The 27,435-nt window shown below is 44.6% G+C and overlaps 1 protein-coding gene across 1 annotated transcript in view; it reads left to right on the top strand.

The window, feature by feature from the left end:
• TMEM79 (transmembrane protein 79) overlaps nucleotides 1-27,435 on the top strand; it is a 109,046-nt gene that overhangs the window by 10,887 nt on the left and 70,724 nt on the right. Inside the window, exons 2-3 of the mRNA XM_069607111.1 lie at nucleotides 20,745-21,725; nucleotides 25,951-26,164. Coding sequence (XP_069463212.1) covers nucleotides 20,894-21,725; nucleotides 25,951-26,164 — 1,046 coding nt within the window. The 5' untranslated portion in view covers nucleotides 20,745-20,893. The remainder of the gene's footprint in view (nucleotides 1-20,744; nucleotides 21,726-25,950; nucleotides 26,165-27,435) is intronic.

Below are 27,435 nucleotides of genomic sequence, written 5' to 3'. Positions count from 1 at the left end.
CTAGGGCACTACTCTGATTGGCCACTTAGAGACACGCCCAACACCCTGGCCGTTGTGCCCTCCCCGGCTGCCCAGTAACATCATGGGTTTCATGACAATGCGTTGCCTTTCCACACTACGAGCAGTCATGCCGGCCATTTAGGCACTGGGGTCACGAGCACCCTGCTCCCAAGTCCCACTCCTCGCTTCATGGACTCGGTATTGATTTCCTTTGCTTTTCTACATGACTCATCTGTCTGAAGCAAGAATCGCCTAGAACCTGGGTTAAGTGGCACGCTCGGTGATCTTAAGACTGTAATCTAGTGTACTTAGCACCCTTGCAGTACGGAACGCGCATGACGCCTTATTCATCTGTCCGCGTCTGTTCTTTCTATGGGTTTTCCTGTGTGCTTACCGAGCCCCCTCTGGATTGCTTAGTGTACCAACTGCTCCTGCTGTAACCCTGTTCAGCGCACACCGTGTAGACACCATGCTCAGTTTGCCATCCAGTTATTACATGCACACCAAGACCACTGACGGGCCAGCTCACCATTTCCCCCTTTTCCATGTATTGGTGGGGGCTTTGTGAAGGTAAGACACCTTTTCCATTTATCTATTCTATCTCCACTCCCTACTGTGCCCAATGTTATGCTCTCTTAATCCCCCTAACCTCCCAGGGGATGGTCTGTTTCCATTCCATCTTAGTTAATGTTCTTTCTTTTACAGTACTCCAACCATACCTGTTGGAAGTTGGCATCCTTCAATTTTTTTGGACCTCCCTCATTATTCCTTGAAGCACTCCATGCCTCTCCATCCCTGAATTGATCCTATTTCGGCAGCACCGGCACCTCTTTGCTCACCGGGCCTAGTTCTGAAGAAAGAAAAGGGGATTACAGACTCTCATGGTGATTTACCTACCATGAGTGATTCTGGGGTTTGCCACAAATTACCTTTTTAGTACTAATAGTTCTCTCACTTTTAGAGATTCGTATCTTCCGATGCCAGAAAACACACACAGACCCAAAAATAGTTTTCATTTGTATATGTATTTAATAGTCTTCAAGCTACACCCTGACGAAGGCGGCCTGCATAACTACATTGCCGCCGAAACGCGACTCCCCCAGCGGATCAAGTGTGGTCCTCCAGCTGTACCAATTTCTCCAACTAGCAGACAATTTACTTTTGATGAAACTTATTTATCCCAGTTGCGTTGGTAGACACCTCCAAGGCTGACAAAAGGCATTGCAATACTGGAAAATAAGGAAGCGTGTCACTCACATTTATGCATTTGTCCTTATCAGATGCAGACAATAGTATATATGATACATATGTTGCAGTGTTGGACTATAGTGGACACATTTAGTGAGTGATTGTTTGACACAGAATTGAGTTTTTAGATTTTATTTTTCTCTTTTCTGTTGCTCTTCCGCACCTGTGAACGGGAGCACTTGAGATAGTCTGTTGGCACAAAACGAAAGTTCACCTCGAACCCTACCCTCCATTCTTGCCTAGCAGAATTGAACTTCACTTTTTTTAATTTGTACGTTTACTTACATCTCTGGCTTTCCCTCCTTTTTGCACTCTCCTTATGACCAGCTTTGGTTCTGCACACTCTCTCTCTAGCACTGGGTCCCCTATGCCATTTTACCACTAATTTCTTTAACAACTTCTTCCTATGTAGACGGTATTTGTAGACCCACAGAACCAGGTCTATTGTTTTTCGCATTGAAGTTGTATAATTTTGGTTTGTAATGTTTTTACGTTTGTGACGCACACCTTTCTGACTCTATGGAAATTCAGTTAAATACAATGTTTACCCAACATTTTCTAAATTATTTGATGATTTTTGTTTTTTTTATCAACATGTGGCAGCAGCTCCTCTTTTGTTAAGGGAGGCATAGGTCACAAGCACTAAATAAAAACCTCTTCCTATGTTCCATTGTGCATTCCTTCCAGGTTCCATCAACGCAAGTCTGCTTGCAAGACTTGTATGTCAATAGAATGTTAAACTTCATATATACAGGTATTTCTTCACATGCCCATATATCATGCTAATATGCTACAACACATTTTGTGTGATGAGGTTCCAGCACACTTGATGGGTGCGGCAGCCAATTGGATTGCTCAAATCTGGCACTGAATCAAACAATCCTAATCTGGGTTCAGAGTAAGCGGTGCACCTCACACCTGCCTGCCATCTTCCCCATTGCTCCCGGATCCCTCACTGGCTCCTGTCCACTCCCTTCACCCCCTCCCCCTTTCACTTCACTTCGCTGTCGCTTTCACAGCACCACTCCTCTGCTTTTCTCAGGCCTTTATGGAAATGGAAGGCGGGTCTCCATGTTGCCCCGTTCTCATGTAGGTCATGCTGTGTGATTGTGTAGTTGTTTCAAAGAACGGTTGACCAATTCTTTGAAACCAATTGCTATCATCACTCCGGGGTGCTAATAGCAATAATTGCCTCCCCTCTGCAGGCTTCACGGGCTGCTACGGATGTTTGGGGTCTAGGGTTAAGGCCCTCGCTTTATTCAGGCCTCGAACTTGGGCCGTGGGCTTTCGATTACCTGCCGATGAAAGGAAGGGGGCCATTGATGAAACCGATTTGATATGCCTAGGTTCAACTTCTCATTCACATTCCTATGAGTGCAGCCATTAACACAATGTTGACTAGGTGAGTTTTGTCATGACTGATTTCAGCCTGTTCACCACCAAATTCTGTTAGCACTGCCTGCATTTTGGACCCCTGCCTTCCCTGTCTTAATCATATCCTTGGGCTTGAGCTAAACTGTAGGTTGCTCATGGCATGTGAGGCATTCATGGCATTGGCTCCTTTTTTATAGGGTTTGGTCCTTTCTCAGTCTGGAATTGACATAGATGTTTATTCCAACCACTGCTTTGTATTCAATTCAGCACCCACCCCACCCCCCCTTCCTCCCAATGCTCTCATGATGGGGAAGATTTTGGAGAAGATGGCGGTCTTTCAGCCAGACAAATGTTGTAAGTGTGTGACTGCTTCAGTGTTTTTCTGTCCAATTGATATGATATAGCATTTGTAACGCGCCGATACACAAGTGTTTCAAGGTGCGAAGCCAGTTATGCAATATTTTACTCTGTATGGTGGGTTATTGATTTATGACCAGGGGCGGGCATTCTCTATTAGCGCTTGTTTTTATGGACTTGTGAGCAGCATTCGACACTATGCACCATGGCGGGTTGTGCCCACCTTCAAGACAAGGCATGGGTTGGGGAATCCGCTCTTGTGTGGCTCTCCTAGTTCTTCAGTGCAGGGTCAAGCACGTAACCATGTATGCTTTTTGTCTTGCTGCTCGGCTCTTTCTACTATGGTGTCCCACAGGGTTCTGTCCAATTTCTGACAAATAAGTATATGTGACTGCTGTGTCATATTGTCCATCGGCATGGTCTAAGATGGTATATGCATATTGATGGAGTAGAGCCATCCATGTGTCTTTAAAGGCACCCTGAAGACTGTTAGAATCTCTGACTCGGTACCCGGATGCAGTAAATTGGTTGAATTTATGACAATACATAAATACTGATCGTGCATTTGGAAAAGCTATGTTTACATAAATGGTGAATCCTGGGATAATTGCACAGACTCCCAAAATGTTAAAATATATTAGAACATGTTTGGCTCCTCTGCCCCACGTTCCGTCCCCAAAAAAGTACACACATCTTACATAAGAATAAAAGTACAGAAGAAGATTAAGCCAATAAACTAGAGCAAGATCTGAGTCCTGATGTTGCATTGCTCTTCCTTCTTAAATCCTACTGAAGATGGCCAGCCTATTGCAGGAGAGTCATCCCTTAATGGATAATATATCGTGCAGTGATTGTCCCTCGGGGAGACGTGCCCTGGTAATTAAACGTTGCTATTTTAGCTGATTACTCCTTAAGAGCTAATCCTGTATTTTGTTTACTGCAAGCGTTAAATAACTCGGATTATCTGGTTTCATTATTTCAATACTCTCAGCCATTCCAAATAAAAGCTTTGAGGCCATTTGTTGTCTACTTTCATTGGCGAATCTATCATCCGGGAGCATTAAAGGCAGAGGGTGCATTAGTCTTTGTTAATAATGTATTAATGTGGTTAAACCTGTTGTATAGTAATGGACTGTGATAGAGTTGCTGCTTGATCAGAGGCATACCCAATGAAGAACCAGTTCAAGGTAATAGTTTCCAAATAGCGCATGCTCTGCACAGCATAACTGGGGGCTGATTTTGGAAGCCCTAGCGAATTATTATTATTATTATTATTATTATTATTATTTTTTTTTTAATCGTTCTCAAAACTTTGTAAAGGAGTAAGTAGCCCCATACAATGCTACAGATCGTTTTTTTCATCTAGCACATGTTTAAGATCTTATTGAGTGGTTGTAGCTTGCACAGTCTCACGAACCCTGCCCCCCCCCTCTCCCCCCTCCTCAGTACTTGCTTGGCAATGTGGGAACCAAACGCTAAACTGGTCGAGAATCTGGTAATCCAATTCTGAAACCCAGGGGTTGACACATTGGTTGCTATCATCTGGGGAATTCTGTACTGTCTGTTCTTTAGTGAGCCGATCATTGTTGCAGACTTGCAGGTGTTTACATATAGATTTACTTGATTTAATAAAGTGGTGTACTCGGTGATCAAGTGTTTTATAATGCTTGCAGGGTCCGAGCCATTGGTGTCATCTGCGTAAACCAACACTGGTAAAGACATATTCCCAATCCTGGCTACATCCACAACACTTTTCGTGAGAAAGTCCTATAGGCCATTAATGTATAGTAAAAACAATGATGGTGCCAGCACACACCCCTAGGCGCACTCCTAAGTAGATCTTTAAAAAAAAAGAGTACCATGTCTACCAGCGCCACTTCTAACACATGCTTTATTGCCCAAGTATGTATTGAACAAGATGTTTAAAATGTCGTTTGGGCAATTCATTGACCAGAGCACAAGCCATCATTTTGATCTGTTAAACTTTATCAAGACTTTGCTAGTTAAATGTGATTTTATCGAATGATGAAACAAAGAATGAATTTGGAACAAAGAAAACGCATCTAAAAAAAATAACTGTTTTGACCCCCCCAACCCTCACTTTTTTTAAAAATAACCCCCCACCCCTTAAACTATTCCCATTCCCAACATATATATTGTTTTCAAAAAATATTTTTTTTTGTATACATGTTTTGGCTTCGTTTAAAAATGCATTCTTTTGTTTTCTATTCAATAATATCACTGCATACCTGCTGTGCTCCGGTCCATGAAAGCCATAAAGGTCATTTGTCCCTTTATGTAAAGAGACTGTCATGTTACCAAATAAGAGTAAGGGCTTTCTCACTGGTTCCTACACTAGGGCTACAACCCAGCTGTATCCAACACCAAGACGTCGTTTTTTTTCCAGCAGGACTCTTCCAAAAATGTTGTAGTATCAAGAAGAGAAATTGGCTGATGGGCCAGACGACTATCTCTACTGCCTTTTGAAGATTGGCAATAATATTTCCAACAATCGGGGATCCTGCCAGGGACGTCATTTCCCCAAAATGCCTGGGGTAGCGGAAGTGACATCACATGACCCTTGACATCACAGGGAGTGATGTCATTTGACCCCACCCCGAAGTGACATCATAGGAAGCCATGGAACATGACTGTTTACTCCTTGACAAAAACAGGAAGTGGCATCACATAGAATTGTTTCTAAGTGCACTATGAAAAATATGGTTACAATATCAATGTAACGTGATATACATTTCATACAAGAATGGATCAACATGTGTATCGGCAGAAAAAATGTGCTATAACTGCAGTTTGAGAAAAGCACAATACATGGTCCAAAACGGATGCTTATTCTACTGTAAATGCTTTTTGGGGGATTTTGTCTGCATTGTGAATTTGAGGTGTTTAAGAACAGACTAAATCAGTGACTCACCACCCCTGAAGTGTGCCTGAAATAAATCTTTACCGAGGTTAATGAGCAATTATTGTATAGAATTACAGAAAGACAAACTATTTTGTATTCCTATTCTTTCTTATTTAGGGTCACTGTTCGAAGTGTTGCACTTGAGGAACCCCCTGATTTTTTTTTAAGAAGCCTGAACAAGAAAGCCTGCCCCTCCAGAAACAAGGATCCACATGGCATTGGCCGCTGCCCAGGAGGTTCAATGTGCATGGGTAGCAAGGGAGACCTCAGTGACGTCCCTGGATCCTGCCTGTTCTAATGATTGCATTATGTATGATGGAGAGGGCAAGTGTCCAAATTTCGCAATGGAATCGATTACCTCTTGTAAAGTGCATTCAGGTTGCCCTGAGTTTTATATCCTGTACCATCACTTTGTTTCCTCTTTGAGGAAGTATTGATGGTAATTCCTCATTGATCATACGCTTGTTCTCTCTGAAAGGGCACAACATTTTCTGAATGAAGGAGACTGTTACAAATCCTTTAAAGAACAGAAACACATTATGGCCCCCTCATCTTTGCATATTGCTTAGGCTAATTTATCTACAGACCCCATTGTCTGTCAAAGGTTGATTACACGTAGCATGGGTTGATTACACATAGCCTGGGGTCCTGGGAGTGTACCTCTGTCTACCAAGGGTGTGTATTCAAATGCCAGGGAGGGTGGTGTTTGTCTCACCTAGGGTGAGGCTCTAGAGATTTTGAATGCTTGGCTCACTACACTCTTAGCCAAGTTGTTCCTCGTTAGGAAGTGCTTCAGACCCCCGTTTGTCAATCTGGTTTTCCTTCTTTTGTGCATGTCAGATTGCATTCGTTTTTAGAGTTGTAACTATGTGCTTCAGCCTGGCATGGATGGGTTCTCACTGAAATGGAAGCAACCGTTTTGCATGCCCAGTTTCTGCCTCGCATGCCCTTGCCACATGTACTGCATTGCTCACTTAAGCACACATTAACCTGCCTTTTCCTTCACTGCCGCCCTACAACGGTCCTGTCCGTTTCCACATTGTCCTGCTAGGTACAGCAAATACGGCAACAGTGCCTGCTTCGTGGTACAGGTGCGGGTGCAGCTCAAGAAGCGGCAGCACAAGCACCTCTCGTTCACAGGAGAGATCCAGCATAGTTTGCAGTGGTTCAAACTTAACAAGACAAATTGTCCACTCCAGCATGTCAAAAAGGGACCTGTGCTCTTCATGAATGGGATCTTGGGTTTGTTGCATCAGAGGGAGAAGGTGTTAGCATACAGGCACTAAGTCTAGTAAATAAAATGCATACATTTGGCAACAGCGTCTGACAATTCTCCAAAAAAAAAAGATCTAGCACATCTTTTAAAAAGCACAGGAAACATCTTGTGAGCACTTGCTGGAAATATAAATAAAGTGGTGCTTTATTTTAGTCACCTTTGTTGCTATTGATCGTCAGATGGGTTACACCAAACACTAGAACCTCCGGTAAATGCTTCTTCCATCTTCACACGATCAAAAAGATTCTACCCTTACCCTCCTGCACGCACAAAACACTGGCCGCCATCTCCCTCATGTCCGGGATGGACTACGCCAACAGCGTATACCTCGGAATGCCGGACTAATTACTGAGGAAACTGGAACAAATACAGAAGCTGCCAGACTTCTCAAACACTCAAACGAGCACATCACACTAGCGCTAAATTGGCTTCCCGTCAAAAAATGAATCGCCTTCTAAACAATGTGCATAACACAAAGAGCAATCCACGGCCAAGGGGTGGAATTCATTCAAAAGAAAATTGCCGTCTACAAGCCAACAAGAACGCCTGGCTCCAGCAACGACATTCGCCTAGAACCTAAATCCTACACACGGAAAGAACTGGGGGGGGCGGGTAGGGGGAGGATCAGCCTTCTCTTGCATAGCCATGAAACTCAAACTCCCTCCATAAAGAAATACTTAATTACTACAAAGGACCATCTAAAAATCAGAAAACTTTTAAAAGGTGGTGTTTTTTTAATTAATTTATTTTTGTAATAACTCTGATCGGGATGTAAACGACTAAACAACATCCACGCACCATGAAACAAACACATGTACAGAAAAGGAGCCCAGCCAAGGAAAGGACTGAAAGACCAACCCGACTGGAGCCAAGAATGAGCACATAACTGGATAAATCCAAGCAGACCTACAAGCATAACCAAACCTGCTAAGAGAAACAAGCCTGGGAAAAGGGAGCACTACCACTAAAATACACCAGGAAACGCCCCCTATTCGAACAACCCGTTACCATACTTCTGCTGGCATTTAACCTACCCGCTTAGACAGGCCTCATCAAACGTACACAATATTTGTATGAACCGGCCACACTCGCACTTCGCATTTACCGACAGATTAACTCCTCAACCCCAAGTCTAATAGTACAGCAAAACCTTATGCCCTGTGCTGCACACGAGACAGCAAGAATTGTTACAAACCCTACATATGCATAAGAGTGGGTAGTGTGGCACACCAGAGTAGAGGGCAGGGGACCGGACAGGGGAAGAGACATGGGTCGCACTTAGTCAGGACGTCTGGGATAGGAAATGCATTGCTGCTAACTGTACGAAGAACGTACCCTTCTGCATACACCTTCTCAAACTCTGAACTAAACGCAACCATATGTCTACAGCACCACAAACTGCACGCACTTCACAAGACCACGACAATGAAACCACCCAGATATAATCGCCCCCAACATGGGAACTACCAACCGAAAAACACATGTACGCTCAGTGACCAGTTTCTCCCAACTGAAGCTACCAACAGCACATCCCATTTCTCTGCTCTTCTTCCTGCTCAGTCCTAACATATCCGCCACCCTCTTTGCTTTACAGACCGCCAGAGCGCCAATAGACCACGCAGGTGGCAAGAGTACATGGTCTAAGCACCTTTAACATGACATTGTGATTATCTTCAATTTGCATGGCTGCAAGTGTAGAGCGTGTCAAATCGTCGCCTATACGGTTTCAAATACTCAGGTACACAGTAAAGCATGCCTCGTTAGCCTGTTGTCAGTCATCGTTGACATGAGGTAGGCCTTCAATAATCTCAAAGTTGCATGTTATTAATTCTAATCCTGAGACATTTGCCATTCAATTAACCTCAAAGCGTGGACAGGAATAAAGTACTAAGGATACTAAACCTTATGGATAATCCTCTGCCTCCCTCTATTCTTGAGAAGAATGTCCCATTTTCCTCATTTCATATCACATATGAAGCATGCCCTTGTCAAGAGGTTACGATTTGCCACATTGGGGGTCATTACGAGTTGGGCTGTGCTATGGCAGTAAATCCACCAGAATACCGCCCAAATGAATTGCAGTTACTCCACCACTTGTAATCCAGCGGTAAATCCACTGGACTAAGTGGTAAGGCACAACTTTTTTCAGTCCATTGGACACGATGGGGCATTTTTGGCATAATTATTGCAGTGGTTATTACTGCAGCAGTAATTACCACAGCAGTATTGGACCGAAAATGGGCAGAAAGTTGACGGATTTACCTCCAGCTGATAGCTGGAGGTTAATCCACCAACTTTCCGGCCAAGACCTAGTTCGATGGTGCGGTAATGAGGCGGTAACAATATTACCAACGTATTTTTACCACCCCGCCCAACTCGTAATGAGGTGCATTATCTTTTGTTTTGAGTTTGTCTTGAAAGTACATTAAAAAAAAAACCAGCAGGCTAATTTATTTATTTATTTGGGCTTGCGCTAAACTGATGTATGGTGTTTGTGGTCTTCCATTCAAGATGGTGGACAATGACCCTGCAATTGTACTTTTTCATTTTTATACTTTTTTTGTTTGTTTTTTTGCTCAACATGTTTCTTTACGGCTTTATTATCTAATACATTGATTTATGTACTGTTTTGAGACCTCTCCAAAAGAGTATTGCTGAAAGCCAACCATGGGTGTACGGAGGGGAAAGGTGGGAGATTGCAAAGGGGGGGGGGTCATGCTGATTTGCTAGGTCCAGTGTTGTGGGAATACAGGTTTCTGGTCTGGAAAGGTTGGTTCCCGGTCCCAGCCCAGTGCTGATTTAATTAGCCTTTGAAAACTTGAGAAAGGGCTTACTCTCTCCTCCCCCCCACCATTCCCCCAAGACCTTCCTGATAAATGGACTTTGCTTTGATTGAACTGCAAGGCGTTTATGCCCAAGAGGCACTTGGCCATTTATGCCCTGGGCCCAATCTCTGGGTTAATGTTCTTGGAACTTGTGGTCGAAGAATGGACCTTCGTTAGAGATGTAGATTGATTGCCTTACTTTTAAAAATAATAAAAGCATTGCTTGGAGATCATTTTATTTTAAACCAAAGTTGCAAAAAGACCTCTGACAAACCAACTTTCTACCAAATGCCGTTGGGGAAATGCGTGTTCCAGTGCCTTCATTGCAGACGGGTGACAGCCACATCCTGGCTGTACACTTAACTAAGGTGTTTGTTTGCACCTGAGCAAATCACTCATTTTCGCTGTACGTGATCTACCAAAATTAGAAGTACGTAGAACTGATTCAGCGCACCCTGCCCACCACTCAAAAACAATACTTGCTCATGTTACTGCCTCGTACATAATAACTGGCCAGTCATATATTTGCCATCACCGAGTGTTTGTCCCTTGGCTTACTCCTTCAAATGTGTTGTTAATGTAACTTCCCATGCTGCCCTCGAGTATTGGACCGTCTGTAACGTCTTTCTCTGTTGCGCCACTACATATGTCAATCGAAGGGGGTGGTTGCTACTCGATGTTTGTAAATGCTGAGGAAGGACCTGGAGAGAAGGGTTTAAAAACAACGGGGGGGGGGGGACAAACGCAAAGGGAAGGGAAGAAAGGGTTCAGAGATGGGGGGAAAAGAAAGTTTATAAAGAGTAGAACCAAAAAACAAAGGATGGCAAAAGGGAATGCAAGAGAGTGGCGGTGCGGCTTAGCAACCGGCGATGTACCGATGGTTTAAAGTTTAATTACGTTACCAGTGTAGTCCTTGAATGTGAGCAGGGTGCGGGCCCATACAAACGGGGCAAAGGTGAGCCGTCAGCCAGCACCAAGCAACACGCAGGCAGGAGGGTGGAGGCTGCAGGCCAGGAGGGTCAACAAAGGAAGGTCTTATAAAGGCGTGGATCATACATGGACTAAAGCAAAGGTCTCCTCTGGGCCCTTCACGCCTTAAGCCCCAGTTCACATCCACAAAGACGGTGTTCCCAGGCCTCCTGCTGCGTGTTTAACAATAAGCGCGCCTGGGAGGTGTGCATGCATCCAGCCAAAATAAACTTTTCACTCTGGCATTGCATGGGTGTGACCTCCGGACGACTGAATTCGCTGCTGCAAGTATCGGTACCAGCGTCCCTTCCAGAGGAGAGGTCGAGGCAGGACTGCGCCGCCCACTCCCGGAGCAGACACAGCATGCTGTGAAGCCAGCTGGGCACGGATGCTCGCTGCTCGCACACCGGGTGAGTACAAGTAGCGGTGAAAGCTTCCTTCACACAGAATAGGTGTAGCACAGCCTCACGCCCACATGAGATGCAATCCAACAGTGTGTGTTTTAGAGAGAGAGCGAGAGCGAGAGAGGTCGATTGACCCTAGAACTGTGTGCAGAGGTGTACTCTCACCCGTCTCTGACCTTAAACTGCCCTGAAGAACTGGGGGAGTGTAGAGTTAAACGCAGGACGGTTGTGAGGCTATAGGGTCGGCGAACTTGGTGGGGGTCCCCTTTGAAAGAGGAGCGCTTTCGCTGTCTCCTGTCGCCTCCATATTTCTTCCCTGCCCAAATAACTTTGTGCAACGCCTGCGACTGCTCCCGCCGGTTTTCTGCTTCAAAGCCGAGTAAATACCAGATGTTCTGATTACTTCACCCAGTGAAAAAAAACTCTATTCACTGCGGAAGAATTAAGTTAGAAATAGGATTTCGAACATATGCATTTTTTTCTCACTTCTGGCAAAACAAGCGATTTAACTACTAAATATCCAGTGGCAAAGTTCCTTACAGGTAGCATGAACAAAAACACTCGCCATATCGCTGCTATTACGTTGACACCAATGTTTATTAAAAAATACGAACTCCTTCTCCAGTCCAGGCTTTTTATTCCAATCTTTATTATTTAAAGTATCAATGACGTGTTCCAGCAAGTAAAAAATCATCATGTATGTATGGCGTGTACACAAAGAATCCACGCCTTATAAGTAAGACTAGGAGTTCAAAGAAACCTACATTTGGGGGGGGGTGTAACTATAGTCTATCCCAATTACCCCACCCGTCCCTCTCCTACCAACCTCCCCACCTGTACCCGCCAGAATCTGCTCCTCTGTCCAGCATTACGCACAAGCGAACACACACACACGTGTATGTATACACCCACTACCATTGACCATACACTCGCTCATTTGCATGCGCACCTAGCTCCCCATACATCTGACACTCATTCACACCCACTCATCCATTGCATACACACTCCTTGCACACATGCAGAATGAGCTAACGTGCAACGCTCTCGCACTGCTAGGTTCAGAAAAGGCTTCTCTCGCCTCTCTGCCTAACAAAAAGCAAGTGTGCACATAAACCCCTCCCCCCCAACCCCCCTCAGTCGTGAAAGAACACATAACGTTGTTATATATTCGCTTGCATCCGTTCGGAGGGGGCTGATGTGTGCATTTCATTTTTCTAAGGCAGTGCGGTGATGAAAGCCTTTGCTGAAACTAGCAGCTTTAAAGTTTTACTGTGTTTGTACAAATGGATGTTTCTGCACGAGCACAGTAAAACTGCCGGTTCTAGGAAAGGCTCCTCTCCCCACTGAGTAACAAAAAGCCCTGTCCCTCTACGCAAATTTCAGGGGGGGCTGAAGCCCGGCCAGCTCAATGGTGTAGCAGGCCCGAGTAAGAATATACTCCTGTATGAGGCGGGGGATGGGGAAGATGCATGGCACAGAGCATTGGCACAGTAACCGGTAGAAACTGTCAAAAGCTCAGCAATGTTACACCATTACCCCCGAGCATCATGCATCCTACAGCAAGCACCCCGTCACGATTGGCCGACTTTTAACAAAACCCAAACCGTACAAGGCTTCTTTCCTCCTAAAACCCTTGGGGAAAGCATGGGCTACATGAACATATGGGGTGGCACTTGTGCATGAGGACCCTACTCCAATGAATGCCGCCACGCTCCTGCGTCGGAGCGGGAGGTGATCATCGTATTCTCGCATTATGCCAGCTCGAGGGAGTCCTTGAAAGACCCCCTCCTGAGCTGGTGTGGTGGGGGCACCCCGTGTGGTGACCTGGCCCGCCCTGCGGCCGGCCATGGTCTGGGGGTTTCCTCCTTGTATGCCAGCTAGCCAGATGCTGGGCCAAGTTATCAATCCCGTTCTTATTTCCTGGCTTTCTTGTCTCGGTTGGTTTCTTTTGCAAAATCGAGGAAATGCATCACTCTTGTGCAATGCAAAATGTATTTCTGTCTCTTAGCCCAACTGAAGCACTGGATATACTATCAATGACTTTCCTTAATTTGTTGTCGCTTGGACTTCGAGTTGAGAGACAAACGCCTTGTGCGCCGTTATCACCTACCCCCCTGTATTCTCAAATTGCAAAGCGTAATCCAGAAGTGCTTGCAACAAGTCACTCAATCTTGTTTGAGCAACGGTAGAGAGACCTAATATGCCTCGATTTAAGGTAAATTCTTAATTCGAGATTGGGGGAAAAAAACTCTTGGAGTTGGGTCCCCTTCATTGCTACATTCACCTTATTTCAACAATTGGTGACCCCCTGGCCATCTCCTGCACCTCTTTTGCGCAGGAGCTGATTCAAGCATTTATAGACGCCACCCTGTTCTACAGGGCTGCCATTTTTCACTCCGTTATTGGTGATTGGTTGTAACTCCTTGGGTGGCCATCGGCCATCTCTTGTTAAACTTTGTTGTAGCAGGGGTGCTACGACAGAAAAAGGATTTTGGCTTGATTATTTTTCGAGGCCATGATTATCGCCCTCGCACAGCCTGGGAAGCCATGTGCTTGTTCCACATTCACCCGTACCCAGTTCAGGACATCAGCGAGTGCAACCTCTGAATGTAGGCAGGAGCTGCTATTCATCTGAGCTTGGTGTTTGATTTTTATGAAATTCCCCCCACTACCACTCTTCCTTGCCCCTGGTCATCGCCCTCGCAGGCAGCTTCATCATGCAGGGAGTAAAACCTCAGGTTTTCAACAATTGACAGTTTCTTTCTGAATGTATGGAAGACTAGCTGGGGTACCCTGCGTTTCCCGTGTCCTGATCCAGTGGTGTCTCATGTGTCCTGGAGGATGTTGCCCTTGTCCTCATGTCAGCAAGTCTTGCTTCAGTTTGCTCTGGCATCTCATGTGCCCTGGAGAAAGTTGCTCTTGTCCTCTGGTTGGCAAGTCATGCTGCTGTTTGTTGTTGGGTTTCAGAAGCTCTTGATATTGATTTTCGCTTTACATCAGATGGAGCTTTTCCAAGTGATGTTCGTTTTTTGTGCGGCATGTTTCAGTCACTCGATGACTTCAGAACATTTGAGAAAATGTCCAAGAAAGATTGATTGATTGTGCTCTTTTCTCGTGAATGAACTTAATCAAACTGTTACCTTGCCATTTCCCTGTATTTGTAGTGGCGTGTTATATTCCTTTTTAAAAATGATATTCCCTTTTAAAAATGCTTTGATAAACACTTCCAAACTGTATACAGTAGTAATACATTTTATAGGAATCACCAACATGTCAAATTTTGCCTCCTTCTAGTACCTACTGTAGTGAATCTGGTTGCATCCAAACATAGACTCCAATCTTGCCCCAGACAAATGAGGAATCCAAGATAAATTTGATAGCAGTGGGTTCAAGGTGGTGGATTTGTATAGCCGGACAGACCTACCTACATACATACATACATACATACATATAGCTTTACATTTAAAGAAGATTCTACAATTTGAGGACTGCTCTTTGTGGCCCACTCCGCATGTGCTAGCACTGGCGCTCTACGGACCATTCGCCCCCCCCCCCCAACCGTGCCCACCCAATTCCTAACTTCTGTTTGTCCTCTTTTGTTGTTGTGAAGTTGTTTGCTTGCAGGCTATAGAGGACGAGCTTGCTTGGATAGTCGCCTGCCTTGAGTAATTGTTTGATACAGGCATGCAGTTTGTTGCTCTTTAGTGTGTCATTTTTTAAATTTTTTTTTTTTTTTTTTTTTTTTTTTTTTTTTTTAAATGTCGGGCCCACGAAATAAATTAGTTTTTATGTCAAAAAAGCTCATTTGGAGTAATCGGCTTTGCAAAATATTGAGTTTTCCTTTTATGATCCGAGTACTTTGGGGTTCTCAGACTTGAAAGCCAAGTGGGGTCTAAGAGATGCATGTTCACCAAAAATAATCGGTAGCTTTGATTTGCGAGTTCAAAGGGTCACTCCAAAATCTATGGCAGTGTCTGTATACTCCTTTTTATATAAACTTAGTGTACTGTGTTTAAACCAAACCAAGACTGGGGGACAAAAATGTAATTCCAGCAGAGGCCTGACACGGGTGCTGCCGGAGTTCCACCAATACTCTGTGCCCCCTGCACTGCCATTTCCCCTGCATATGGAGCTCCGAAGTCAACTTGTGCCAGTCCTTTCCTTCAGTCTGACTCCCACACGCAATTTACTTTTCCCACCTCGCCCCCTGAGATAAGGAACTGCTGGCGAGGATTCACCCAAAAGAGCAAGGCACGATTTGCGAGTGCCACAGATCCCTTTACTGGCCTTTGCATGCTTCCTCGTGGGAGCTGCAGCACCTTCGTCCGGGTGGCCATGCGATGCATAAGGAACATGGATCAGGACAACACCTGTTGGCCTTGCTCACACCACTAACACGGTGCCAGGACCCCTGTCAAGATGGCACCATGCTATTCTGCCCTTTAACACTGCCCCTCTTGCCTTGGTCCACCCCTTTTACCCAGGTTAGTTCACGGTGCTTCATCCTTCACCACGTTACTGTTGGCCCTGTAATGTTATAATTGGGCCACACATAATTCCCATTTTTACCCCGCAAATACCATCACTTTGAATTGTAAGACACCAAGTAATAGGATTGTCCAGCTGTCGAACACTACATACAGCCCGTGGGCCTAAGGCAGCCCTTCAGGACATCGTATATGGCCCTCCAAGTCAAATGAGTTTAATGAAGTGTTGCCTGGCCTTAAGTTAGTCAGTCAGTTAGCCAGTCCTTGTTAATGCCATTAAAGGATTATATATAACGTGTCACAGTAAAAAGTAATAAAAAAATACACTTCAAAACCCATGTTTCTTTTTTACTCTAAATTTTGCACCAATGGTCCTACCACCCGCTCATTCCCAAGCATAGTTCGCCCCACTGTATGGGACTTGTGTGGTCCTTTCGGCACCCCAGTGACAACGGCTGTGCACCCCTGCTAGAGGAAGATGGGGGAGCAGGAAAGTAAGATTACTAGGGCCCACTGGCCGTTCTCTGAAGTACCTGGAGATGGCTCAGATATGTCTCCTATTACTAATGCTGCCCTCTTCGGCAAGATCATTCCTTTAGGGAGACATGCAGGATGATCGTACATTACTCCAGTGCAGTGGAAATCCACTTGGCGCATAAATGGGGGGGCCGCATGAGGATCAGCAGCTCTTGTGTAAACTACATAAAGGACTGCCGTGCCTGACAAAATTCTCAGAAGCTTCCAAACCAGCACAAAAGCAAGGAGCTTCCAGAAGACCAGAACTTTGTGCTTACCAGCAGCTTCTTCCTTGCTTAGTGATGTGTGTGAATGGAGGTCAATTTAGGAGAGACTGGAATCTGCATCAAATCACATCATCGTAGGGTGTACTGGGAGGATAGCAAAGCAGAAATAGCATTGGAGAGTCAATGATGGGAGTAGGGGGACTCTTCCTGGCATTGAAAAGTGTGAAGGGTCTTCAAGAGGTCTTTCACTCGGTCCCGAAATTTCCTGGGGTTCTGTTAGCTGTTGGGAGCACATCCCATAGGCTGAGCCTTGAACAGCAAATGGCCTAATCTCTTGGGCGATGCAATCTAAGTAGCATGGGGCAATAGTTTGGGAATGTGGTTCCTTAGGGAGGAAGGGTCTTTGTTCCATAAGATTTTGTGGAACCGGTGTAAGACATTGAAGTGTATTTTTTGGTTCGCATAACTCCTGGGAAGAGGTTGGAATGCGGACGACGCATGATCGAGTTGGTTTAATGCGGGGATTTGGCTGCTCTGTTCATGATGACATGAATCTTGTTCAACCGTTATTTGAGCATGCCTAAGTACAGGCTGTTGGTTGGTTTGGGCGGTGTTAAGATAGGCCCAAATACCAATCACCAATAAAAACTCAATAACAAGAGTAACTCCAGTGCACAAAGAAACCCAGCTTTATTGGAATACATACACCTGCTGGGATAGCGTACAAAAGACAATCTCAAAATGGTGTTGGTAACAACTGGACTTGTTAGTAATCATCATTAAAAAAAAAGTCTACTCTCCTAATTTGATTTGTTGATGGAGTATAGAACACATAGTTATCTATAAGCAAACCTAATATTATTGGTCCTTTCACAGCTACTAACTCCTCCAAGGTACATCCTTCTACAAATGATACAATTCAATTTAACTTGATATTGGTTGGCACCCTACTAGAATAGTTGATAGGAAAACATCATTTGATTGGCCAGTCATTTGCTCAACTAGCCTTGGACACTCTTATGCAGTGCCAAGGCACAGGGTGGGGAAAGGAGAAGTGGGCGAGCTTGAGGCCCATCTACCAGCTTGTGTGTGGCCTTGGGCATGTCGATTACGTTAATTGGGCCCAGACTGAATGACCATTGTTTCAGTCACGTGGTAAGAGACCGCTGTCCTAATGTCTTTTTTTTCTCATGTATTGGGATGTTACAACTGGTGTGTGTGTGTGTGTGTGTGTGTGTGTGTGTGCTTTTGTTCGATGGCCGCTTGGGGTGGTGTGCGTTCATTCATTGTGGAATCAATTGCCACGGTAGCCATGTGTACATTGCTCATTGCTACCAACTGAAACTAATCAACAGTATAATTGTATGTTGTGTGTGCTGGAAAACATTATCTGTTTCAGCTTCTTGGGCAACTCTCCCTTCGGCGCACTGACATTGGTGGTGTGATACTGTCTGGGCTTTGTGAGGCCTGGAAAAACTGTGTGCTAAACAATTTATGTCTGGATGCAGCATTTCAGATTTGAGACCTTGCTGGTTTTTGTCTGCATAATGGCGTAACTTCGTTTTTCTCTCCCTCATGTTAGTGTTCTTGGTGTCTTGCTCTGAGTGTCTGTTGCATGTGTACCCTATCTACGTGCCCTGGAACATCATACTTCTAGAAGTGTAAACTTACCTCGTGTCCTACATGTGTTACACAGCAACCCTACTCTTAATGGTGGATATGTGATTCTTAGTTTTTCTGACAGTTCACAGAGCGTTTCTTAGTTTGTATCTTTGCCCATAATTGGGAACCGGTGGGGCCGTGGCCTGACCTGGTGCAGCGCTCGACTCCATTACCACACTGGGTTATAGAAATGTATGGAATACGAGTGACAGATGTTGAGCATTTCGGTTTTACCAGTTTTGAGACCGAGCAAGTTTGCAGCCAACCAATCCTAGAGTTGTGATACAGTAGGCAAATTGTTTTGCCACACCCATTATCAAGAACCTTTATGTGGCCACATAGAGGTGGAAGCATTCTACATGGGACTCTAGTAGTAGAGGCAGTTTCACAGCGACATGGTGGACACTGTGGCACAGGTGGAGCAAGGCAGCCCAATAGTCCATAATGTTTCCTGTACTTGTGCCATTGCCGGTCTAGTCTTCCTCCAAGATGGTGCCAGGGTTTTGGTATTTCCTCACAATGCGTGCCACGGCTCGCCGCATTGCAACCCTTTGGACTCCTGCTTTGGGTGAGACGCTAGTTTTACTGTTCCCTCCGCTCTGACTGTCTACTTGATTCTTCTCTGCCCTCTTTTTGCTTCACTGCGGACTTGTTGCTTGCCTCCTTCTTTGGGCCCCCGCCTCTTGCTTCAGTCCAGCAACCTGTGTCTGTCATACTGCCCCAGGATATATATTTGAATTCCCAAATAGTGTCACTGTCAAAGTGTCTTAAGTTCAATGTTTGAGGAGTACTGGCAACTATAGGAACATGATTTGGTATTCCATTTACTGAGCGTTTATGCAGACTGTGCAGTGAGGAAACGATTGAATCAACTGAACACATTATGAGGTACTGCAACAGCCTTAATACACTGTGTAATGAATGCATGATGCCAAAATACGATGGAACTGTTTGAGGGAAATTCTAGCAAAAAATGACATCCTAAAATACATCAAATTGATATAAGTATTGAAATTTTAACCAAATTATCCAATGGGATATATTCATGTCTTATATCTTGGAATGTCTCTTTCCTGTGAACATTTTTATCGTATAACACTGGGTTTTTTGTGTACTGTATTTATATGCAAAGCTATTCCAAGCTGTAAGCACATTATAAATAAATATTTTGCTTCATCATCTCGCCTGGATTCACAAAGGATCTTTTCCAACGTTTCCTTCATTCTTCTGCCTCTGGTCAACATTAGATCCTTTTTTTTTTTTTTTTTCTTTTTTCAGCCATAAGGGCTTTTCCCCGGTTGTGGCACAGTCCTCGGTGTCCGCCTCAGTGTTCTTTTCCCTGAATCTTAAAGGGATAAACCGTGGCAGGAGGACATGACCGTCCTTTTCTATACACTGATACGACTAGGAGACAAAGAGAAGGGGAAATGCCACCTCTGCATCACGGTGGGATCATTCAAAAGGACACACCAAGGGTCAAACCGGTGAGCAGTGAGAGGCAGTGGTTGCATGTACACATTAAAAAGCCAGGGAAAATTGAAGCTGTTTTTTTATTCTCAGCTCTTCGCAAAGAATGGCAGATTGGTAATCGGTCATAGTCCTCCTACCCCCCAAGGAATTTGCCATAGAGTGTGGTTTAAACCTTGGCCATCATGAGGTCTTTACCTGACCCAGGCTACCCCCCCTTTTTTTTTTTTAGTTCATTTCGTTGGAAGGTGCAGGTAGAGAGACAGGTCACATCCCCATCTTGGAGGAATAGAGAAAGGGCTACACGTTTTCTGAGCCCTGGAAATAAAGTATGAGCAGGTACTCGCACTATTTTACAGCTGCCACCATCAATGGGCAGTTAATATCCCTACAGCCGTGCCTGGCAAATGCCTTTCCCATTCCTACACACAACTACCAATGCTTGTTTCCTTTGTTTTTTGATATTCCGATTTGTATGGAACCAATGCTGACCCTTGCAAGTGTGGATGTTCCAGTTGTGATTTATGTTGTTTCCTTCAAGGTAAGCCTGTTTTTGGGTGGCACACATTCGACCAATGTTTTGATCTATAGAAACACATGATGTGGACACAGTTGGTTAAGAGTGTAACAGTTCATTTGAAAAACATTGTATTTGTGTCATAATTGGAACGATAAGCAACATTTTGGATTGCTAACATATTTGTGACATTTGTGCAGGATTTAATTTGATTGAGGACATTTTTTGTTGAGAAAGAAAAGACATTTGTATTTTATTTTATGGAATATGTTTTGAATGCAATGAACTGGCTTTTCGAAATGTAATAAAGGTGTTTATTGGATACAATACAATCGAGAGTGCACTAAGATTATCTGTTGGCAACAGCCTTTTGGTGGGTAGGACGTAGCCAGGTACAGGCTTCATTTACTGCTAAATGTATGTTGCCTTTGCAATGTTAACATTGGCTTTGTGTGGCAATTGTTGATGCTACAGTTTGCTTTGTCTTTGCAGGATGAAAATTGCCCCAGCAATGCTTTTAAAAACGTAAAAGCCCTGTCTGGTACTGAAAACGAGACAAGGGACCACTACAACCAATCTGGGTTCTCTGGGAGGTTCTGCCTCCCCATTTTGTATCTGAAACATCTCTGAGGGACTTGAACATGGCATCTACTGTCCCGCTACATGCTGTTGACTCTTCATTTGAAGATGGAAGAAGTCCCTCATTGGGATCAAACCGGAGAGTGTACTTCAGTGACCATGAAAAGGAGGCAGATGATGACTGCTCCTTCAACCACAATGAATCTACTCTGCAGTGGGAGAGCACCATGAATAACTCCTTGAGCGACGATGTCAAGCTGGCTACTGTTGCGACTGACTGTGTTAAAGAATTGCCAGAAGTGGATAGTACACCCTACTCTGATGAAGGGTTGGGCACACTGTCTAGCAACAAAGAAGGAAGTCTGTCTGATGTCTTCCAGGGTGGAAATGGTGAAGCTCAAGAGGGTGAAGATGAGAACTTGATGCCCGAGCTTGCAAGTCAAGTTTTTGTCCATGTGGTGTCTGGCAATCACAGCCTAGCTCTAGACTGCCGCGATCGGGACTCTGTGAGCAGCACTGGGAAGAAGAAGAAAGAACTATCTGAAATGTACGGGGCATTAGAAATGGGGCCGCTAGACCCTGAAAAACAAGTCTTACTTTGCCAGAGCCCATCCAGCGACCTTCGTTACAGCATGCACCCTTGCAGGGCTGGTTCTGAATGCAGCCTCGCCGAAGTGCCTGAACCGAAGGCTAGCCGCTGCAACTGCCAGAGCTGCACCCCCAGTAGCCTAAAGGCTGTTGCCTCCTTCATTGCAGCAATTGTGATCTTCCCATGTTTCTTGTATGGTGCTTACGTCTTTCTTCCTTTCGATGTGCCACTGATGACCACGATTGGCAACAGACTGATCTACACACTGCGCTGTGGCGTGTTTGCTACCTTCCCCATCGTTCTAGGTAAGCTTCTTGATGAACGGCCCTTGCTTTGACTCGTGTAAGAAGGAATGCTGTTTGTTGTTCTTGTCTTTTATTTTTTATTTTATTTTTTTGGAACTTGCTGACAAAGTTTAGTTTTGAATGAACCACATGAGAGACGCTAGTCAACCCCTTCTTCTTTTTTGTCATCCTATTCTATGGTAGCCTACACTTGGCTTCTCTCATCTTTCTACATTTCTACCCCTATTCTTGCTACATATTGATGCCTCGATCTTCCTCCTTGCTATTTCCACTCCCCAAAGAAGAGGGAAGCAAACTTGAGTACCAGACATTCACTCCCCCCGCTTTCCCTGCCGCAATATGTGTGCCTCCCGTGCCGTAACCATGGATTTGTTAAAATGCTTGAGGTCCCTGTTGGTGACCCATATACTACTGTACATATAATGTCATAAAGCTACATTTCCCCATGATCATTTCTATAGCACCCAATTTCCAAATACCCTTTCACAAGGGAGGGCTCTTAACCCTGGCACTGGCAAAAGCCAGTTACAGGCATGCACCTTCCCACTGAGAAATGCACCTACTGTCCACCGATTTCTAACAAGAGGTGAGAATAACATCCTAATGTAAAGGCATGTTCAAAAGTGAAACTCTACATTTGATTTAAATGTGAACTCTTGCTTGCCTGTTACTTGAAAGGCAAAATTAATGTTTCCTTCGTTCGTATGTACATGCGTACGACTAATTCACCAGCAATATCCTCCCAAAACGAGCGTTGGTTCCAAGGGGCAAGTGTTGTTGGACAAAGTGATGTCCAGCTCCTAATGTCCTCTTCGCCAGAGCTATAGCTGCTCAACTTGAAACAGTTTTATCCCCCTTGCAGTGGCACTCTTGGACAGGACGAGGAGGTGGTGTCATGACCACAATACACCACTCTTGCTCGTACAAGTCCTTGCTATCTGTTGTGCATCCAATTTATTCAATTGAGGTTATCCAAGACTTCACTTCTCCTGAATGCATGTGTTCAATGAAAGCACAGGAATGGGGGATCCACTTCTGTACTGGTGGAGACAGCCCAAGAACCGAGGAAACGAAAGGCGCGCACATAAATGCCAGTGGTTCCGACGAATTCAAAAATTGGTAACGGTGACCTGCCATTCTAGTACACTAGATTTGGAAATATGGTGCGAGTTGACCCACACTGAAATTCAACGTGACTTTCAGGTTGTCCCTAAGTTGTAAGGACTTGCCTCGCTGAACTAGCTCATGCAGTTGCTTCCATGATTTGCTCGGGGTTCATTTGTTTGTAATTTTTTTAAACGAATTTCCATGCACATACAATGCAGGGGGAGACCCTCTGCGTCTCCCCCAACATAATTAAATACCTAACCCCAACCCCACATATATATTTGTGAGGAAATGTGGTAAATAAATGCGAGCAAATAGGCTAGATCACATGTGGTTAATCTTGGCCACGTGGTGCTTTTCATTATTCGGTTTTTAATGTATTCTATTCATTGGGGGTCCTTTTTCGTTTCCTACTTATTTTACAAAATGTATTCCGAAGTCCTTAACAACCACATTCACAAATATGCATTCTACCCTGTTCAGTGGGTTTTCTTTAATGCAACAATTGGTGCAAGGGCATTGCAGAGATCTACTATTCCCATCAAACAATTTCTGACGTGGTGTCACAAGGAGCTCTCCTTGTTCCAATCGCCTGAACCTGTGTATAGTCCAATATGTTGACAAGAACCTCGGTGAAAGTCTAAGAAACGTGTAATCAAATTCTGATTGACTTTCCCGTTGCTGCTTAATTTAAGTTTGCCATGATTTTCTTTGTCCCAACACACAAACAAATGCTTTAAATTGGAAATCAAACGGCACTAGTGTGTTCCCCAGCTCTTTCCCCCCACCCTGACAAATACATCGACACCTGCAGCGTTGTTTGATCCCTTAAAAATGTAATATCACAGAAAGATAGCCCAGTTGGGTCATGTCCTTGCTGTAGACGACTCTCTTTTCATCTTACGAGTAGCACTGTGGATGCATTGCTGCGAAGGAACAACATTGAGTGGGCAGCAACAAAGCTCCTGAGGTACCCAAAACCTCACTTTAATTGACATTCTAACTGTAAGATGTCTGTTCAATGTGATGGCTTCCCCAAATAAAATAGTGGACACAATCCAAGATGGCTGACCTGTTTTAAATCATCTTGCCTTCCGCTGTAATGTGGCAGAAACCAAAAAGCACTTCATGATGGGTAAAGGGACAGAGATCGAAATACAAAGAACAATGGAATTTCAAAGAAAGGTGTAGGTAAATCCCCAGAAACATGGGATCAAGAAAAGGATTATTGGAAGACATGGATTGCTGAAGAGGACCAGGAGCAGGAGGAGGAATGCTGGAGCTGCTGTACATAGTGGCTGACGGAGAGAGATTCTGACTCCCAGTACCTGGCTTCTACATGGGGATGCTGAAGGAAACTAGCGACCTAGAACCTATGAGGTGTTAAGCACTCTGAAAGAGGTCTAGAACCTGAGCGGTTGTGGAGCGGTTTAGAAAGGACTGAGAGTCTGAGGTAGGTAATGAGAAACCTGATGGAATGTGAAGCAGAGGAGGACTGGGATACTTATAAAGACATTGAAAAACCAAAGAGACTGGCAACAGAGAAAGGAGTAAGGCAGTGGAAGATACTATTGTGAGAGATTAAGTAACGCTGGCAAAACGAGTAGAAACCTATATATGAGAAACATTAATGAATGGCACTTTGAGAAAAAAACTGTTTTCTGTGTATCCCAACCTGGTTCGTTATCCACTTGCGCCTAAGTCTTAATGCCCATTAAATATTAATAACGTGTGTGTGGTTTTCAGTACCACAGCGGAAGACACTTGAATGTAAGATGCAGGTTTGACCTATCATATGCACCGCAGAAGCCGTGTTCATAGCAGTGTAGATTCTAATTACTTGGCTCGCGGCAAGGCGAAATCTGGCTATGTGCGGGAGGGTCTAGTGGGCTGATCTACGAGCTGGCTAAGTGTGCAAATGCGTTGCGGCTAAATCGCAGTTCGCAATCAAGGACCGACAACACAGTGGTCCAGCTCTCTAATTGGCCTGAGGTGTGTTTTATGGAGGAGTATAAAGTTGACTGCAGTCCTGGTTCACCTTGCTCAAGACTTGAATACACCCCTCCAGACTTCCTTCAAATGAATTTCCAATTGGTAAAAATGTGAGTGTACTGTCACCACTTGGCCATGTATCTCACCAAGCCTAAGGAGATGAGCATCTCACTAGTGGGAACCACTACATATTTCACCAGGGAAATGTGCTGACACCCCACATTACTTTATATGCAGGGAAGTTCTAGCTTCGCAGAGCGTGCCTCTGCCTGTTTGGATGCGCTCCCCTTGATTAAGCGTTATTGCCCTGTGATACTCTGAAATGTTTCTCTTGCCTAGCAAATTAGACATCCTCTTAAGTGTGAGGTGGGGTTAAGAGGTTCCAGTTGGTCTCCATCCTCATACTGTCATATGAATATTTGGATAAAGTCCCTCCCACCCCATGACCTACCTTATTACACTTGTTATATGTGGGAGCTAAGAAAGGGAGCGATCCATTGGTTTGCCTCTTTGTGAATAAAATGATCCATTACTGTTAGGCTGTTCTCTATGGCCATTTGGATACTAACCAGTCACATTGGAGCATACAATGCGGGTGGGAAAAATAAAATATACGGAGAACTTGGGACAATTAAATGTTGGGACGTTTTAGAAATGCAGGACCTTTAAAGAACACTTTGGAGAACCACATGTATAACTGGGGAGGTCAGAACTTCTCATGCTCACTACTTTACTAACCTAAGCAATCTACAAGGAACTGTTAAGGCCTATCAATACTGGCAAAGGGAATTATGAAAACGTATAAACTCCAAGTTACCTGAATCCATGCACACATTATGCGGGTGGAATTCTGTGCAAGAAAACACATAGCATTGCAGTTTTCATTGTTGGCTAAAATGGTAATCTTTCATTCCTATACAGTTGAGTACCACTTTGCTTGCTTGTTTCCCTTAACAAATGCCTGTGTTGGTAATTTACACTGCTCGTTTACTGGTAAGCGTGCACTGCTTGAAGTCTTGTTAGCTGGGTGTGGGTATTGTGTTGAGGGAACCCTTTCTGTATGACCACAGAATGCTCTGAGATCTTCTGGCTGTTTGTGAATTGTTTGACTCTGTTTTTTGTGCAGGTTTGATAGTTTACGGCATTTCACGCCTGTGCGCCTCGTCCTTTGATCCTTTTGGGAAAAGGGAAAGGGAAGTGGAGATCCACCGACGGTATGCGACTCAGTCTGTCTACCTGTTCGTCCTGTACTTCTTCAACATGGCCGTGCTGGCCACCTACCTACCTCAGGAGCTCCTTAAACTGGTACCCCTGCTGACGGGTCTCTTTGCACTCTCACGGTAAGAAACCTGTTGAGCTGACATGACGCTCTAGTGCCTTGGGTCTTATCTCATATGAACAATGAGAACATCCAGCATGTGGGTGGCTTGTATTATGTTATGTTAATAAACCTTTTATACAGCATCACTCACCACTATCACAGACTTACAACCCCAATACCCTTTCCTAGAAATTGGACTACCGTGCAAGTGTCCAGGGTAACCTGACCGTATGTAGGCTGTGAATGAAAACTGGCCAAAAAGGGAGGATCAAGAAGCAGAAATAGGAAAGGGACGCTCAGAATTGGTACAATTGGAATGCTACAATGGGGTTGAGGTAGAGGGGAATTTGATCCACTGCCTATCGTTACAACACCTGCCCCCCCACTTGTACAGATGGAAAGCCGATCTAAAAACGGGTGACAATCGGACATCTTGTGGTTATTACCAAGTTTCTCCTTTTGCCAAATGATCCATGCACGAAAATCCCTTTGCCAGAGTGTATGCGTCTCTCTAGTCCTTACTTTCCCTATACTGTCAATCCTTTTCTGTTTGCTTCCTCCTCACCTTATTCTTCTCCCCCATTCGCTCTTTGGTGTTTCACTTTCTTGCTCTTTTGATCTTGCACTTTAATTTTAGAACTCTCCCTGTTCGGCTTCTGCTGCGCCTCTCTCTGCCCCTCCTTCTCTCCATCTGTCTATGTTTTTATTATTCAGGTAGAGTAGTTGTGGAATATGCCGCACGGCACTGCTAGGTTCCTTTCAAAGCCCAAGTTGCTCTTTTGATTTCTTTCATTCTGCCGTATCCAGTAACGTCCGGCCACCCCTTACCCTCCTTTTAAACAGCAGGATCCATTGTAAATGGATACGAAAATAAATGCTTTGCCCAGTTCAAACCGAGTTTTGAGGAGCCAGTGAGATTCCTGAGCAGTAGGAGGTTTGTTTTGGCTCTGGGACAACGAGCTGACCCTGATTGTTCAGACTCTGCTCCAAAACGGACTGAATAACATCCAAAATGCTCTGGATTTGAAAAGAAGCAAATGCTGAGGGCATGTCCTCTCGCCCTCTGCGAGGATAATGGAGTCCTTATGCCTAGCAGCGGATCTTGCTTGCACACTTTGTATTTAATGCCTTTCTTGTTTTACTAATTGAGTCAACATTGGACAAGTCAGCCGTTCAGCTCTTGCAATGGTCCCTCGGCCTGCCTCGTTCAGTTTGGCAGTATTCCTTGCATTCCTGAATTGCTGCCTGCTCACTGCATTCAAGCGAAAGTCTGGAGGGGACAAAGAAACT

This window comes from Ambystoma mexicanum, chromosome 1p (assembly GCF_040938575.1).
Source record: "Ambystoma mexicanum isolate Mex_15411 chromosome 1p, UKY_AmexF1_1, whole genome shotgun sequence".
NCBI classification, from domain to species: Eukaryota; Metazoa; Chordata; class Amphibia; order Caudata; family Ambystomatidae; genus Ambystoma; species Ambystoma mexicanum.
This window is presented reverse-complemented; position numbering and strand designations above follow the sequence as displayed.